General features: G+C 40.5%; 1 protein-coding gene across 1 annotated transcript; it reads right to left on the bottom strand.

The window, feature by feature from the left end:
- Positions 1–11,266: 11,266 nt before the first annotated feature.
- LOC101540236 (olfactory receptor 7A17-like) lies at positions 11,267–12,106 on the bottom strand. The gene is made up of 2 exons (XM_055124737.1): positions 11,752–12,106; positions 11,267–11,466 (listed from the first exon to the last, which is right to left on the bottom strand). Exons 1-2 carry the CDS (start codon positions 12,104–12,106, stop codon positions 11,267–11,269), a joined length of 555 nt encoding a protein of 184 aa, XP_054980712.1.
- Positions 12,107–16,299: the final 4,193 nt, after the last annotated feature.

The following is a 16,299-nucleotide window of genomic DNA, read 5'->3' as shown; positions in this document are numbered from 1 at the left end:
ATGGAGGGAAGCATTGGTCCCCACACCAGACTCAGAATGTCAAAGAGTCAACTTTGTCCTGAGCCGTCCAGGCTGAACAAGCTGAGGGACTGAGCAGAGGAGAGATTTACAGCTCCTGGTCTCTACTCATTAGGCTCGCTGCCATCCAGTTACTGCGGCCACCAAGTGCACGTGTCCCTGTGGGTCACTGCTCTGGACAAAGGAATGTTTTTCCCTCTGGTCTGTTCCCAAGAGATAAGATTAAGAGTCAATTTTATCGTGTTCATTAGTGCTTCACCGTGAACTATCTTGTCTTCCAGAGTTCTAGCTGATCTATCACTTCTCCCAAACATGAGTTTAAGTTATGTCCAAAAGTCTATGACTGAGAAGCCTCTGGAATTTGCTAGTTCTGACATTTTCAAAGCATTACGTTGCATTGGGAAAGTCCCTAATAACAAAAAATTGGTCTTCCTCTGTTCAGTAGGGGAGAGAATCATGCTCCTTTGATATAATATCTTGGGCTATTTATTGATTTTTTTTCAGGCCACATAAGCAAATATTTGGAATATAATCTATATCACAAGCTGAGGGGGACATTTTATTATAACTCTCATTTAGAAGTGTCCCTTATTTAGAGGCAGGAGTGAGTAAAAGCTGGCAGGGCACTTGCCTGCACGTGGCCAAGCCGGGTTTAATCTCCAGCATCCCATATAGTCTCCTGAGCACTGTGAGGAGTGATTCCTGAGCACAGCTCCAGGAAGTAGCCCTTGAACACTGCCAGATGTGGCGAAAAGAGTGCTCATTATGTTTAATATGTAATGAGATGTCTTGTGCCAGGTGGATTGATATTTGTAACTTTAGGAATTTTTTTGGGCTGGAGTAATAGCACAGTGGTAGGGTATTTGCCTTTCACGCAGCCGACCCATGTTTGATTCCTCCGCCCCTCTCAGAGAGCCCGGTAAGCTACCAAGAGTATGGAGCCCCCATGGCAGAGCCTGGCAAGCTACCCCTGCTTATTGGATATGCCAAAAACAGTAACAATAATTCTCTCAATGAGAGCCGTTATTGGTGCCTGCTCGAACAAATCGATGAGCAACAGGATGACAGTGACAGTGACAACGGTATGTGTTTTTAAAATTAAATTAAATTAAAAAATGGAATCACAGTGATATAGATATTTAAAAAGTTGTTCATGATTGGATTTCAATCATATAATGTTCCAGTGTACTTTTTCTACCCCCAATGGACCCAGTTTCCCTTCCGCCTCTACCCTGTCCTATTGCCTGCCACTATGACAGGTACTTTTATTCTCTCTCTCTCTCTCTCTCTCTCTCTCTCTCTCTCTCTCTCTCTTATACTGTACGGTTTGCAATTTTGATAATGAAAAGCTATCAGGTATATCCCTTTACTTTTACCCTTCAACTGACACACACTCTTATGGCAAGTTTCCAACCATTGTCCTATCCTTTAACTCTTCTTTACTCTCACCTTTTATATTACTCTCATATTCTCTCTCTCAGTCTCTCTCTCTATTTTTATATCGCATAAATGAATGCAGTCATTCTATACCTGCCCCTCTCCTCCTGACTCATTTCATTCCACATGATGCTCTCCATGTCAATCCCTTTATAAGCAAATTTTATGACTTCATTCTTTCTAACAGCTACATAATATTCCATTGTGTAGATGTACCATAGTTTTTTTTATACAGTATATACAGTATATGTTTTAAGGGTAAAATTTTACACTCTTCAAAGACTATTGTTACCAGAAGATAACTGTGACCAGAGTGCCATAGACCTCCAGGGTTCCTTCCCACAAAGGTCTTTGCCCTGGAAAGTTGTGGCATCACAACCATATGTGTTGACACTATTGTAAACTTGTGGTCTCAACTTTTTAATTGTTATGTTGATAATTTAATTTAATTTTATTTTTTTCTGAGCTGCACTGTTTATTTTGCGGCTTGAAACCAAAGTGACAGTATGCCACTGTAATTAAGAGGTTTCTTCTAAACCTTTACTACACTGCAAGTACAGAAATATATGGACACTTTTTTGAGAATTGACATTTTGCAAAATGCAGGAAACATTTTAATTTATACATGAGAAAAGGAAGTGTTCAAAAGGGTATGTATTTCAAGTTATTGCAGGTTATTTGTGAGAGAATTTCTGCAGGTAAAACATGCTTAATTTTAACCAACAGTAGCATGTCAGAGTATTTAAAATCATGACAAAAATCTTCTCTCTGGTCATGTTGCCCATGACAAATTACTATCATGTTGTATGTTTTGGGCAAGATGTCATTAATCACAAATCTCATGGCATTTTGGTTTTCTTCTGGAGATTAAAGCTGTTTTTTCTTGGGATAAATGCAGCAGCAAAACACAAACCAGTTGATCAAAAAAAGCACTTCTGCCATAACTCCAAAAATTTTCAGGACACATCAATTGTCAGTAGTTTTGCCATTCCCAGTTATGTTGATAATTTAAAAAAAAATAATTTAAAGTTCAATCAAATTCTATAAAAGGCTCAGCACAATAAGATTGAAAAGGGGTGTCCAGAGATGCTTAAGTGAGAATGGAATGTGGAAACAAATTTGAAAACAAGTGGCTTGCCCTAAAATATAAAAACCATTAATTATGTGTTCAGAAGTTCATTCATGTGATGATATAAATTCAACTACTATAGAGATAAAAATATTCAGGGCTGGAGCGATAGCACAGCGGGTAGGGCGTTTGTCTTGCACGCGCCCGACGAGGTTTGATTCCCAGCATCCCATATGGTCCTCTAGCACTGCCAGGAGTAACTCCCAAGTACAGAGCCAGATGTAACCCCTGTGCACTCTGGGTGTGACTCAAGAAGCTAAAAAAATTAAAGAGAAATAAAAATATTTAAGGTAACTTGGAACTTTGGAAAGGAAGAATAATGGTGCGAATGGTAGCAGGTTAAGGTTAGTGGTTCCATACAAAAAATATGTACCATGTACAAAAAATAGGTCAATTTACTTTACTAAGACCTACTTTAATTATGTAAGGTAGTGTAGTTCAGTGACACAACATAGTTCACTAATTTATGAATGAATTAACCAAAAGTATAAATAAAAGTACTGAAAGTATGGTAAAATTACATAGTATTTCTTTTTTAAAAAAATTTTTTAATTTATTTTTAATTAGTGAATCACCATGAGGGCACATTTACAGATTTATACACTTTTGTGCTTATGCTTCCCTCATACAAAGTTCGGGAACCCATCCCTTCACCAGTGCCCATTCTCCACCACCAGTAAACCCAGCACCCCTCCCACCCTCCACAATCCCATCTCCCCCCACCCCACCTGCCACTGTGGCAGGGCATTCCCTTCTGTTCTCTCTCTCTAATTAGCTGTTGTGGTTTGCAATAAAGGTGTTGAGTGGCCACTGTGCTCTGTCTCTAGCCCTCATTCAGCCCGCAACTCCCTTCCCCCACATGGCTTTCGACTACATTATAGTTGGTGATCCCTTCTCTGAGTTGCCCTTTCCCCAGAATGTGAGGCCAGCCTCCAAGCCATGGAGTCAACCTCCTGGTACTTATTTCTACAATTCTTGGGTGTTAGTCTCCCACTCTGTTATTCTAGATACCATAGATGAGTGCAGTCTTTCTATGTTTGTCTCTCTCTTTCTGACTCATTTCACTCAGCATGAAACTTTTCATGCCCATCCACTTAACTACAAAATTCTTGACCTCCTTTTTTCTGACAGCTGCATAGTATTCCATTGTATAGATGTACCAAAGTTTCCTCAACCAGTCATCCGTTCTGGGGCATTCGGGTTTTTTCCAGATTCTGGCTATTGTAAACAGTGCTGCGATGAACATACATGTGCAGATGTTGTTTCGATTATACTTTTTTGCCTCTCTGGGATATATTCCCAGCAGTGGTATTGCTGGGTCAAATGGGAGCTCAATATCTAATTTTTTGAGAATCGTCCATATTGTTTTCCAGAAGGGCTGAACCAGTCGGCATTCCCACCAGCAGTGTAGAAGGGTCCCTTTCTCGCCACATCCTCTCCAACAGCGGTTGCTTTTGTTCTTTTGGATGTGTGCTAGTCTCTGTGGTGTGAGATGGTATCTCGTGGTTGTTTTGATCTGCATCTCTCTGATGATTAGTGATGTAGAGCACTTTTTCCTGTGCCTTTTGGCCATTCGTATTTCTTCCTTGGGAAAGTTTCTGTTCATTTCTTTGCCCCATTTTTTGATGGGGTTGGATGTTTTCTTCTTGTAGAGTTGAACCAGTGCTTTATATACCATTGATATCAACCCCTTATCTGATGGGCATTGTGTAAATATCCTTTCCCATTCTGTGGATAGTCTTTGGATTCTGGTCACTGTATCTTTTGCGGTGCAGAAGCTTTTTAGTTTAATGTAGTCCCATTTGTTGATCTCTGTTTTTACTAGATTGCTTAGTTCTGTGTCACCTTTGAAGATACCTTTATCTTCAATATCGTGGAGGGTTTTGCCGACCTTGTCTTCAATGTACCTTATGGTTTGTGGTCTAATGTTGAGGTCTTTAATCCATTTTGATCTGAGTTTTGTGCATGGTGTCAGGTCAAGGTCTAAGCCCATGTTTTTGCATGTGGTTGTCCAGTCGTGCCAGCACCATTTGTTAAAGAGAGTTTCCTTGCTCCACTTCACATCTCTTGCTCCCTTATCGAAGATTAGATGATCATACATTTGGGGTTGTGTGTAGGGATATTCCACCCTGTTCCATTGGTCTACGGCTCTGCCTTTGTTCCAGTACCATGCTGTTTTAATTGTTACTGCTTTGTAGTAAAGTTTGAGGTTGGGGAGGGTGATGCCTCCCATCATCTTTTTCCCAAGAATTGTTTTAGCTATCCTTGGACGTTTGTTGTTCCATATGAACTTTAAGATTGCTTGATCCATTTCTTTGAAGAATGTCATGGGTATCCTTATAGGGATCGCGTTGAATCTATATAATGCTTTGGGGAGTATTGCCATTTTGACAACATTGGTTCTCCCTATCCACGAGCAGGGTATATGTTTCCATTTCCTCATGTCTTCTTTGATTTCATGGAGTAGCGTTTTATAGTTTTCTTTGTAGAGGTCTTTTACATCCTTGGTTATGCTGATTCCGAGGTACTTGATTTTCTGGGGCACGATTGTGAATGGGATTGCTTTTTACGTGTCCCTTTCCTCTGCCTCATTGTTTGTATATAGGAAAGCCATGGATTTTTGGGTATTGATTTTGTAGCCTGCAACTTTACTGTATAAGTCTATTGTTTCTAATTGTTTCTTAGTAGAGGCTTTGGGCTCCTCTAGATATAGTATCATATCATCTGCAAATAGTGAGAGTTTGATTTCTTCCTTTCCTATCTGGATGCCCTTAATCTCTTTTTCTTGTCTAACAGCTATCGCAAGTACTTCCAGTACTATATTGAAGAGAAGTGGTGAGAGTGGGCATCCTTGTCTTGTGCCTGATCTTAGAGGAAAGGCCCTTAGTTTTTCTCCATTGTGGATAATGCTTGCCGTAGGCTTGTGGTAGATGGCTTCATTATCTTGAGGAAAGTTCCTTCAAAACCCATTTTGGTGAGAGTTTTCATCATGAACGGATGTTGAATCTTGTCAAATGCTTTCTCTGCATCTATTGATATGATCATATGGTTTTTATCTTTACTTTTGTTGATATGATGGATTATGTTGATTGATTTCCGGATGTTAAACCATCCCTGCATCCCCGGGATGAATCCCACTTGGTCATGGTGTATGATCTTCTTGATGAGTTGTTGGATCCTATTTGCTAGTATTTTGTTGAGGATCTTCGCATCGGTGTTCATCAGGGATATTGGTCTATAATTTTCTTTCTTAGTGGTGTCTTTGTTTGCTTTTGTTATTAGGGTTATGTGTGCTTCATAGAAACTGTTTGGGAGAGTTCCTGTTTTTTCAATTTCCTGGAAAAGCTTGAGGAAAATTGGCAACAGGTCTTCTTGGAATGTTTGAAAGAATTCACCAGTGAATCCATCTGGGCCTGGGCTTTTGTTTTTGGGGAGATTTTTTATTACAGTTTCATTTTCCTTAACATTAATGGGTCTATTCAAGTATTCCAAGTCTTCTTTGTTCACACTTGGGAGATTGTAGGAGTCAAGGAATTCATCCATTTCTTTTAGGTTCTCTTGTTTTGTGGCGTATAGACCTTCAAAGTAGTCTCTAATGATCTTTTGAATCTCACTGGTTTCTGTTATGATATCCCCCTTTTCATTTCTGATTCGATTTATTAGGGTTCTCTCTCTCTCTTTCTTTGTGAGTCTTGCTAGCGGTTTATCAATCTTGTTTATTTTCTCGAAGAACCAGCTCTTTGTTTCATTGATCTTTCGGATTGAATTTCGGCTCTAATTTTTATTATTTCTTTCCTTCGGTCTGGTTTGGGTTCCTTTTTCTGGTCCTTTTCTAAGGTCTTGAGCTGTGAAGTCAAGTTCTCTATGTGGGCCCTTTCTTCCCTCCTGAGGAATGTTTGGAGAGCTATAAATTTTCCCCTTAACACGGCTTTAGCTGCGTCCCATAGGTTTTGATAACTCGTGTCCTCATTTTCATTTGTTTCTAAGTATTTCTTGATTTCTTCTTTGATTTCCTTTCTGACCCACTCATTGTTCAGCATTGAGTTGTTTAGTTTCCAGGTGTTTGATTTGGTTCTCCGTGTCGGTGTGTGGTTGGCTTCTATCTTCAGCGCTTCGTGGTCTGAAAAGATGGTTGATACTATTTCTATTTTTCTGATTCTATTGAGGTATGTTCTGGGGCCCAGTACATGGTCTATTTTGGAAAATGTTCCGTGTGCACTGGAAAAGAATGTGTATTCTTTCTTTTGGGGGTGTAAAGCCCTGTATAGGTCTATTAGGCCTCTCTCTTCCATTTCTTCTTTCAGAGTCAGTGTTTCCTTGCTGAGTTTTGTTCTTGTTGATCTATCCAGAGGTGATAAGGGGGTATTGAAGTCTCCAACTACTATTGTGCTGTTAGTGATGTCCTCTTTGAGGTCTGTAAGGAGTTGTTTTAAGTATTTAGCCGGTCGTTCATTGGGTGCGTATATGTTTAAGAGTGTGATTTACTCCTGTTGTACATATCCCTTGATGTATAGAAAGTGGCCTTCGCTGTCCCTTCTAATCTTTTTCAACCTGAAATCTATATTGTCGGATACTAGGATGGCCACTCCAGCTTTCTTAAGGGAGTTGTTTGCTTGCAGGATTGTTTTCCATCCTTTGACTTTGAGTCTGTGTTTACTCTGTTTGTTCAGGTGTGTTTCTTGTAAACAGCAGAATGTTGGGTTTAATTTCTGGATCCATTTTGCCACTCTGTGTCTCTTGATAGGTGCATTTAGGCCATTGACATTGAGAGAGATTATTGCGATGGGGTTTTGTGTCATCTTTCTGTGGGGTTAGTTGTTCTTATGGGGTTCCTCCTTGTCTTACAGTAGCCTCTTTAGACCTTCTTTTAAGTTTGGTTTTGAGTCTATGAAGTTCCTGAGCTGTTGTTTATCCGAGAAATAGTGTATGGTTCCTTCGAGTTTGAGTGAGAGTTTAGGCGGATAAAGTATTCTTGGTGAGGCATTCATTTCGTTGAGTTTTTTCACTATGTCCCACCATTGTCTTCGGGCTCGGAGAGTTTCCTCTGACAGGTCTGCTGTAAATCTGAGGGGTGTTCCTTTGTATGTGATTTCCTTCTTTGACCTTGCTGCTTGTAGAATTGTGTCTCTATCTACAGCATCCGCCATTCTGACTATGATATGCCTTGGAGTCATTTAATTTGGGTCTCTTTTTGCTGGCACTCTTCGGACTTCTTGTATCTGGAAGGCTACTTCTTGTAGCCTTCTCCAGCTCTGGGAATTTCTTAGTAATGATGTCTTTGACTATGTTTTTTTCATTGGGGTTACTTCCCTGTGGTTCTGGTACTCCAATGATTCTTATGTTGTTCCTCTTGAAGTCATCCCCCAGGGCTCTGATTCGCTCTATAGCCATTTTGAGGCCTTTGGCCATGATTTGTTGTTGTCTGTAAGCTTTCTGCAGCTCATCCTCAAGCTCGCTGGTTCTGTCTTCGGCTGTAGTCATTCTACTGTTGAGGGCATCTACTGTGATTTTTAATTCTTCTACCGTTTCCTTTATTTGTGTGACTTCCGTTCGTAGGTTAGAAATTTCTGCTTTCATTTCTTCCTGCATTTTTTTGGTAGATCGTTCCAGTGATTCATTCATCTCCTCCCTTAATTTATTGGATGTCTGTTCCATGGTTGATTGGAGTAGGTCGACTCTCCTCCAGATTTCCTCTCTGAATTGTTTATCTGAGAGGTTGTAGATGTTGGGAGCCTCTTTTGAGGTTTCTAGTATCTTTTCTTCTCCCTCTCTTCGTGGAGGGGATTTTCGCTGCTTCTTCATATTGTTATGGAAGTATAGGATTGGAACTTTGTAGGTGTTTATTCCTATTCCCTCTTGCTGAGAGAAGGAGGGGCTCTGTTTGTGCTATTGCTGATGGCAGCTTTATTCCTATTCTAGAGTTCTTCCTTACACTCAGATTTTTCTTCCTGATTGATGTGGGGGCTTTAATGAAGACTTAAGGCTAAGTCCTCTTTACAAAGGCTTTGCTAAGCTTCTCTTATTCACTGATAATTTTTCTAAACTTAGAGCTAATAGGCTAGTTCGCATAAGTGATTGAGATGTGTTAAAGCAATTTTCAAAGCAAGAAGACTATACCTAATGTGCTAAGGTAGGAAATAATAACTTGCTCTGGCAGGAGGCCACGCCCCTTTTAGGCCTCGCCCCCTTTTAGGCCTCGCCCCATTTAGGCCACGCCCCTAAGATACAGGTCACGCCCCCGTTTCTTTCTTGCAGGGGCTCCTGGGACGTGGGTCACCCGGGTTGGAGGGAGCCAGCTGGACGGGAAAGCTGGGTCGGTGGGACGCGGGAAGTGGCGGCGGCAAGGGTCCGATGTCCCGGCAGCCGCGTGGGAACCGGGGGTGCACCCGGGAGGCGTGGCTGGGAGTCGCCTGATTACCTGGGAAATGGCCGGGTTGGAGGGAGCCAGACGGACGGGAAAGCTGGGGCGGTGGGACGTGGGAAGTGGTGGCCCATAGTATTTCTTTAAAAAAAATTTTTTATTAGAGAATCACTGTGATGTATAGTAACAAACTTATAAACTTTTGTGTTTGCATTTCACTAATAGTACTTCTTAAACAAAGATGAATGAATTAAATTGAAATTCTCCTTATTTTGCTGCTGTTTTTAATGTAGTTACTATAAATCTATTTCTGAGACTAAGATGGAGCAGTTGAGGAATATAGGTTGGTTGTACCTGTACCTAAGGTACAATATTTCTGTGGCAATTGTTAGCTGAAATATTGGTAAGGATTTCATAGAATCCATTGATGATTAAAAATAGTGTGTTCATTATAAAATAATGCATCTTCTGATTCTTAATCAAAAAGTTCAACATATTCATGTCTTGTTGATTTTCTTTCTTCTATAACTGTCTTAAGTATATCTTATACTCTTTTGTTTGATTTGGTTTATAAGAGTTCTATACTACTGTAAAGTGCTTCACATACTTTTATTATGTAGTACAATTGTATAGAGAAATGGAATAATTTTTTGTGTTGAATTTGTATCCTGCATTTTACTCAATTCATTTTTTTACTCAATTCTAATTAAAACTTATTCTTAGGTTGGGCGTTACTGACGAGATGTGACCGAGATATGACCTGAGTGGCCGCACGTGTGCGGCCTCTCCATTGCTGAATGGCCATGATCCCGGGGGCCACCTACCTACTTTTGGCACCAGCAGCTTCTTGCAGAAATATCTCTGAACTGTGAACTAAACCATGGCCCCATGCTGCCCCAGGAGGGAAAAGGTTTTTCTCTAATGTCTTTTCCTTTCCGGGGTGGAGGGCGTTGTAGCGACAGCCATATTATAAGACCACTAAAGAGAGGTATGAGCTTGCAATGATACAATTTCTGGCAGAAATTTCCCTAGACTTAGTTACTAAAATACAGAAATTCAAAACCACACCTCAGCTGCTTGTGGCCATGCAACCTCATATCTCTTCATTCTCAGCAATGCTAAACAATTTATCAAATGCTTTCATTTCAGCAGGTCTGATTTTGGGGAGGAGAACTCCAAACAATAATAGTGAGTATTTTGTTGAAATATTGAATATAATAAGAGTAAAGAGAAATTAAACTGAAAATTGTCAGTTACACAGGTGGGGGGAGGGTGGTATGGGAGGTATACTGGGGTTTGTGGTGGTGGAACATGTGCACTGGTGAAAAAAGGGTGTTTGATCTTTGTATAAGTGAGACTTAAGCCTGAAAGCGTTGCAAATTTCCACATGATGATTAAAAAAAAAAAAGAACTTGTGGTCAGTCATGAATGAATTGTGCCTTTAGTTGGTGACAAAAAATTACTTCTTAAAGACAAGTTTGTTTACTCAATAATATTTCAGTCAATAATTTTGGAGGAATTCTTAGAGAATTTGTGTAAATTTATACAATCAAATATATCTTACACAAGATATATGGTTTCCTTATAAAGAACAAAAATTAAGTGACTGAGAGATGATGAAAGTGTTCATGTATGATTATAAAATGGTCTGAGCTTTGATTTAAAATTATATAAGTGGAAGATTTTAGGTTTTCATAGATAATTATACAACCTTTTTTATTTGAAGTAAAATAGACTTTATTGAAAGACTTTCCTTAGAAATATGTTTGGTAGGAAAAGAAAGGAAGACGTGTTCAATTAAGAAGCCAGGCTTCTCCACCATTACTATTCTTTAACTAAAATAGAACAAAGTAGGTGGTTGAGCTATGCCATCAGAAAAATGATTTTCAAGCAACCAATGTAGTTTGCGGTTTAAATGGAAATTCCCAAACAATTTAGGTACACAAGAAAATTTGAGAGGACATAAAATTAAATTGAGAGGAACTTGTGATCAGGGAGAAAAAAATAACTTAACAAAAATTAATCATATTAATTGTCTAAATATGAAGACAGAAAAAATTTAATTGTGGGACCTGAGAGATAGTATACAGGTTAAGGTGCTTGCATATGTCTGACCCAGTGTATTCCTGGCACTGAATGAACCCCTGGATATCACCAGTAGTGATTCCTGAGCATCACTGTGTGTGTGGTCCACTACCTTCCCTCAATAAAAGTTTTTAATTAAATATAGTAGCAAGATACATTGGATCTCTGAAAAAATAGACTTACATTTTCTTTTCCTTGTGCCCTAAAATAAAGAGATTTCTTCAGTATTAAGACAACTAAACTTTGGTGGTTTCTTTCTCAAAGAGAATTTTCAAGGCCATCTTAATGTCTTTGTTTCTCAGGCTATAGATGAAGGGGTTCAGCATGGGGGTGACCACGGTGTAGATCACTGAAGCTACTGCAGTGGAGTGTGAGTTCTGGGTGCCAGCAGTGCTCATGTACACACCTATGCCAGTACAATAAAATAAGGCCACAACTGAGAGGTGAGACACACAGGTGGAAAAGGCTTTATACTTCCCCTGCGCTGATGAGATCCTACGGATGGAGGAGACAATCTTAGTGTAAGAGTAAAGAATCCCAGCCAGGGGTCCAGCACCCAGAATTCCAGCTGAAAGCCTCATGACCAAGATATTCAGAAACGGATCATTACAGGCAAGTTGAATCACCAGTTTCAGTTCACAGAAAAAATGTTGGATTTCCCAGTGTGTACAGAAGGACAGACGTAAAGCCATTAAACTCTCTATCAAGGAATGCAGGGCACTAATGACCCAAGACACAAGAACCAGCAGCACACACAAGCGAGGGTTCATGAGGACCGTGTAGTGCAGGGGGTGACAAATGGCCACATAGCGGTCATAGGCCATCACAGTCAGGATACAGACATCCAATGTTACAAAATGTATGAAAAAATAAATCTGGGTGATGCATCCTTCATAGGTGATGGCCTTGCTGTGTGTCTGTAAATTCACTAGCATCTTGGGGACGGTGGTGGAGGTGAAGCAGATGTCTGTGAAGGACAGGTTGGACAGGAAGAAGTACATGGGCGTGTGGAGGTGGGGGTCTGAGCTGACGGCCAGGATGATGAGCAGGTTCCCCAGCACGGTGATCAGGTACATGGACAGGAAAAGCCCAAAGATGAGGGGCTGCAGTTCTGGTTCTTCTGAAAGTCCTAGAAGAAGGAATTCCTTGTTTTCTGAGAAGTTCCTGGATTTCATGTGGCAGAGAGAACTACAAGGTGAAAAAAAATATAGAATTTCTTTGATCCAGATGCAGGTAATGTACAGCATAATTTTTCCTAACTTTTTAATTGAATCACTGTGAGATAGACCTTTACAAAGGTATTCACGATTGGATTTTAGTCATACAGTATTCAAACACCCATCCTTCCTCCAGAGCACATTTCCCAGCACCAGTTCCCCAGGTTCCTGTCACCCCACAGCCTCTGCCTGCCTCTTTGGCAGGTGTTTTTTCCCCCCCCCCTCTCTCTCTCTCTCTCTCTCTCTCTCTCCCTCTCCCTTTGATTTGCAATATTAATACTGAAACATTATCAAGAATTTCCCTTTTAACCCTCAGATCTTGAATACAGACATATATTACTCTAAAAATTTCAAAAATTATTTTAAATACATTTACAAAATACTTTTATGACCAAAACAATCTGTCATCAATATTTTATGTGCACACCTTCTCTCTTCTTTGAAACTCTTGTCCAATATTTAGAGATAAATGCTCACTCACTTGCAAGCTTTTTTAGGAGATTTTATATTCTAACATTTTTTGAAATATCATGATAAAAAACTGAAATCTTATTGTAAATAAAAATTGCAGTTGGAACGCCTTACTGGCAATGCTGACTGGACCGTTGAGCCACATCTGGTGATATTCTACCTAACTGGGCAGCATGGGGCCTGAGTTTTCAGGTTCAGTGGTCTTAGGGTCCTTCAGAGACACTTGGTGTCCCTCAAAGGACCCTGTATTGTCATGGATTCACCTCAGGACCTCGAGTATTTTAGCCCTTGGTGTTACCTGCTCATCACCAACTTGGTAATTAGGATCTCAATACCAGCTGTTTGAAAACTGATTCAAATATTTATATTGAATGATGGATAATCGTTCACACTATGGTGTAATGAACAAGAAATAAAATAAATAGAAGAGTTAGCAAACAACTCTGGTGGTGAGAGATGCTCTGATGACACAGAAATTTTAGAAGAGAAAATATGTCATGATAATGATTTTTCTACAAATGCTATTTGAGGGACCGTGATATGCAGCATTGTTTATCAAAGTTCCAGGCATCCACTGTTTCATCACCAATCTCACCCCCAGTATCAGCTCACCTGCCTCCGTGTCCCCGGGCTCCCTTCAACCCCTCCACCAACCTGCCTCCTTCATAGGCACATTTTAAATTTCTGTTCTTTAGTTTCGGTTCCACTGACCAATGTTTGTGGTATTGTTGTCTCCCTGGTTTAGATATATGAATGTATCTCACCTGCACCACCCCCCATGTGCCCAAGTCCTAGGACCTTTGTCCACATCTTATTACTTCCCCCTCCATTCCTCTCCTTCCCTGATCTCCTCATTTCTATAATCTAGGTCCAATGTTTTGCCCATCTTTGATACCTTGCATCCCATGTTTTTTTTTTTTCAGAGTACAACAACAATGGACTGGAGCAATAGCACAGCATTAGGGCATTACCATGCATGCGATCGACCTGTGTTCAATCCTCTGTCCCTCTTGGAAAGCCTGGCAAGCTACCAAGAGTATCCAGCCCTCATGGCAGAGCCTGGCAAGCTCCCTGGGGGGTACTCGATATGCCAAAAACAGTAAAAACAAGTCTCACAATGGAGGTATTACTGGTGCCCTCTCAAGCAAATCCATGAACAGGACTAGTGCTACACAATGGAGGGTGTGGGCAAATGATAGCTCCAGTTTCTGGGGCCAGGCAGCTACTCCCCAAAGCCTTGCATTCCTTTTTTCTGCTATTCTGTACAAGTGCTTACAAAATACAAAAAATACCAGGTAACATTCGATCAGACATAACAAGGATTATATAGTGAAAACAGTCTGCAGAGAAGTATGTTTGGGTGCAGTGAAACCCTTCAGAACTCTGGACTGGAGCGATAGCCCAGCGAGGAGGGCATTTGCCTTGCATGAGGACTGGCCGGGTTCGGTTCCCAGCATCCCATAAAGTTCCCCGACATCACCAGGAATAATTCCTGAGTGCAGAGCCAGGAGTAACCCCTGTCCAAAGCTGGGTGAGATCCAAAAGCGAAGAAAGAAAGTAAAAAACTCTGAAGAGGGTGTTTGAGAAAATGTGGGGAGAGAAACAAACAGAAGTAAGAGTGAAGAGAGGAGTTTGTCAGAGGATGAGAATCTTAGAAGTAGGTCTCCCCACCGCTGTCGTTTCTGAAATATGAGTCCGAGAGGGAGTCTCAGAGACACCACATTCGGGGAGATAGAGGGTGAGAGAGGGAGGAGAAGGAAAAGGAGAAGGAGGAGTAGAAGAAGGAAAAGTAGAAGGAGAAGAAGAAGGAGAAGGTGGTGGAGGAGGAGGAGAAGGAGGAAGAGGAGGAGAAGGAGAAGGGAGGAGGGGGGAGGTGAAGAGGAAAAGTGATAGAAGAAAACTGCTGTAGAGAGAGGCAGGCTGGGGAAGGGAGATGGTCTGAGGGAAACTGGGGACATTGAAGGTGGGAAATGTACAGTGGTGAATGGACAGGTCAACATACTGTAATAGAAGACAATCACATGTAAATATTTTTGAAATCTAACAGTAAATGGATGGGCAATTAAGTGTTTAAACATATAACGGAATAACAATTTAAATAATGAGCCTATATATCAATTTGGGCAAAAATCATCAATCAAAAGAACAAGAAATCAATTCTTTGACACCAATAGTTCTGAACAAAACTAAAATATTTAAATATTGATATGAGCTAGATTTATAGGTTTGGCAGTGGGTCACTATCACTTTTGGCGGAGCTTGGAAGAAATACGATGTGAGGAACAATTTGAAGGTCACCATAACTGTCTCTGTCATCCTGTTGTTCATCAATTTCTTGAGCAGGAACCAGTAACGTCTTCATTTGTCCCTGTTGCATGCTTGTGTAGGTAAGTACAAATATTTATTATGCGGATGCTTTTTATTTGGGTTTCTTACCTCTCAACATTATTGATATTGTGCCCCAGAAACTCTCCACTTTGGTTCTTATTTTGCCTTGGCGGTGGGGGGGGGGGATTAAAATGTTGGTAGACAGAAATACTCGCATCCTTTCCTAATGTTGTAATCAAAAAGATTCTGAATAAACAAGTAACATTTGGATAACATTGGAACCCCTGTAAAGATTCTCATTTTTTAACATAAAATGAGACTGACAACCAAGGAGAGTAGACGCAAGGGCCAGGAAGATTGTTCAATGGTTGGAAGTCTGCCTCATGAGCTGGGGGAGAAGGCAGCTGGAATGGAGAAGGGATCACTAAATCAATGTTGGTTGGAGAGATCATTCAGGATGGGAGATATGGGCCGAAAGCAGATAAACGACCAAACGTGATGGCTGCTCAGTATTTATATTGCAAACCATAATACCCCAAAGTAGAGAGAGAGAGTATGGGGGAAATTGTCTGCCATAGAGGCAGGGGGATGGTAAGGATTGGGGGGATACTGGGGAAATTGGTGGTGGACAATGTTCACTGGTAGAGGGATAGTTATTAGATCATTGTGTGACAAAATTCAAACATAAAAGCTTTATAACTGTATCTCACGGTGATTCATTTTAAAAAATTCTCATTTTTACTTAAACATCAAAACTGTGCTTTTGAATATGAAACACTAGCAAAGGTTTATGGGCTCATTCACACTAGAAAATACTATGTGCATATGTGGATATTTGAATGTAAAGAATTAGTGTCTATGCTTATTTGTTAGTAGGTCATTCATAAGAGACTGGAGAGGGTAGGGCGTTTGCTTTGTACGCGACTGACCTGGGTTATTCCACGTCACTCTCGGGGATCCCAGCAAGCTCCCGAGTGTATCCTGCCCGCATGGCAGGGCCTGGCAGTCTACCCGTGGCATATTCGATATGCCAAAAACAGTGTAGATGTAACTGGTGCCCACTTGAGCAAATCGATGAACAACGGGATGACAGTGATACAGTGAATAAAATATAATAGAGAATAAGTTGATATTACATTAATTAGAGAGATCAATTTCAAAGAAGGACTTCATCTATCTTTAGAAATAGATCCAAGAGCTCATGATTCACTGTAGATGCTCAGTAACTAATGGATTATTTCATTAGTCACCAA

This window comes from Sorex araneus, chromosome 2 (genome assembly GCF_027595985.1).
Source record: "Sorex araneus isolate mSorAra2 chromosome 2, mSorAra2.pri, whole genome shotgun sequence".
NCBI classification, from domain to species: domain Eukaryota; kingdom Metazoa; phylum Chordata; class Mammalia; order Eulipotyphla; family Soricidae; genus Sorex; species Sorex araneus.
This window is presented reverse-complemented; position numbering and strand designations above follow the sequence as displayed.

Excerpts from the sequence above, each read along its gene's own strand:
- LOC101540236 (XM_055124737.1), bottom strand. The coding sequence starts at position 12,106 with ATGTACCTGATCACCGTGCTGGGGAACCTGCTCATCATCCTGGCCGTC. Across the intron at positions 11,467-11,751 it reads TCTTGTGTCTTGGGTCATTA|TTGTGGCCTTATTTTATTGT; the intron begins GTGCCCTGCATT and ends CTCACCTCTCAG.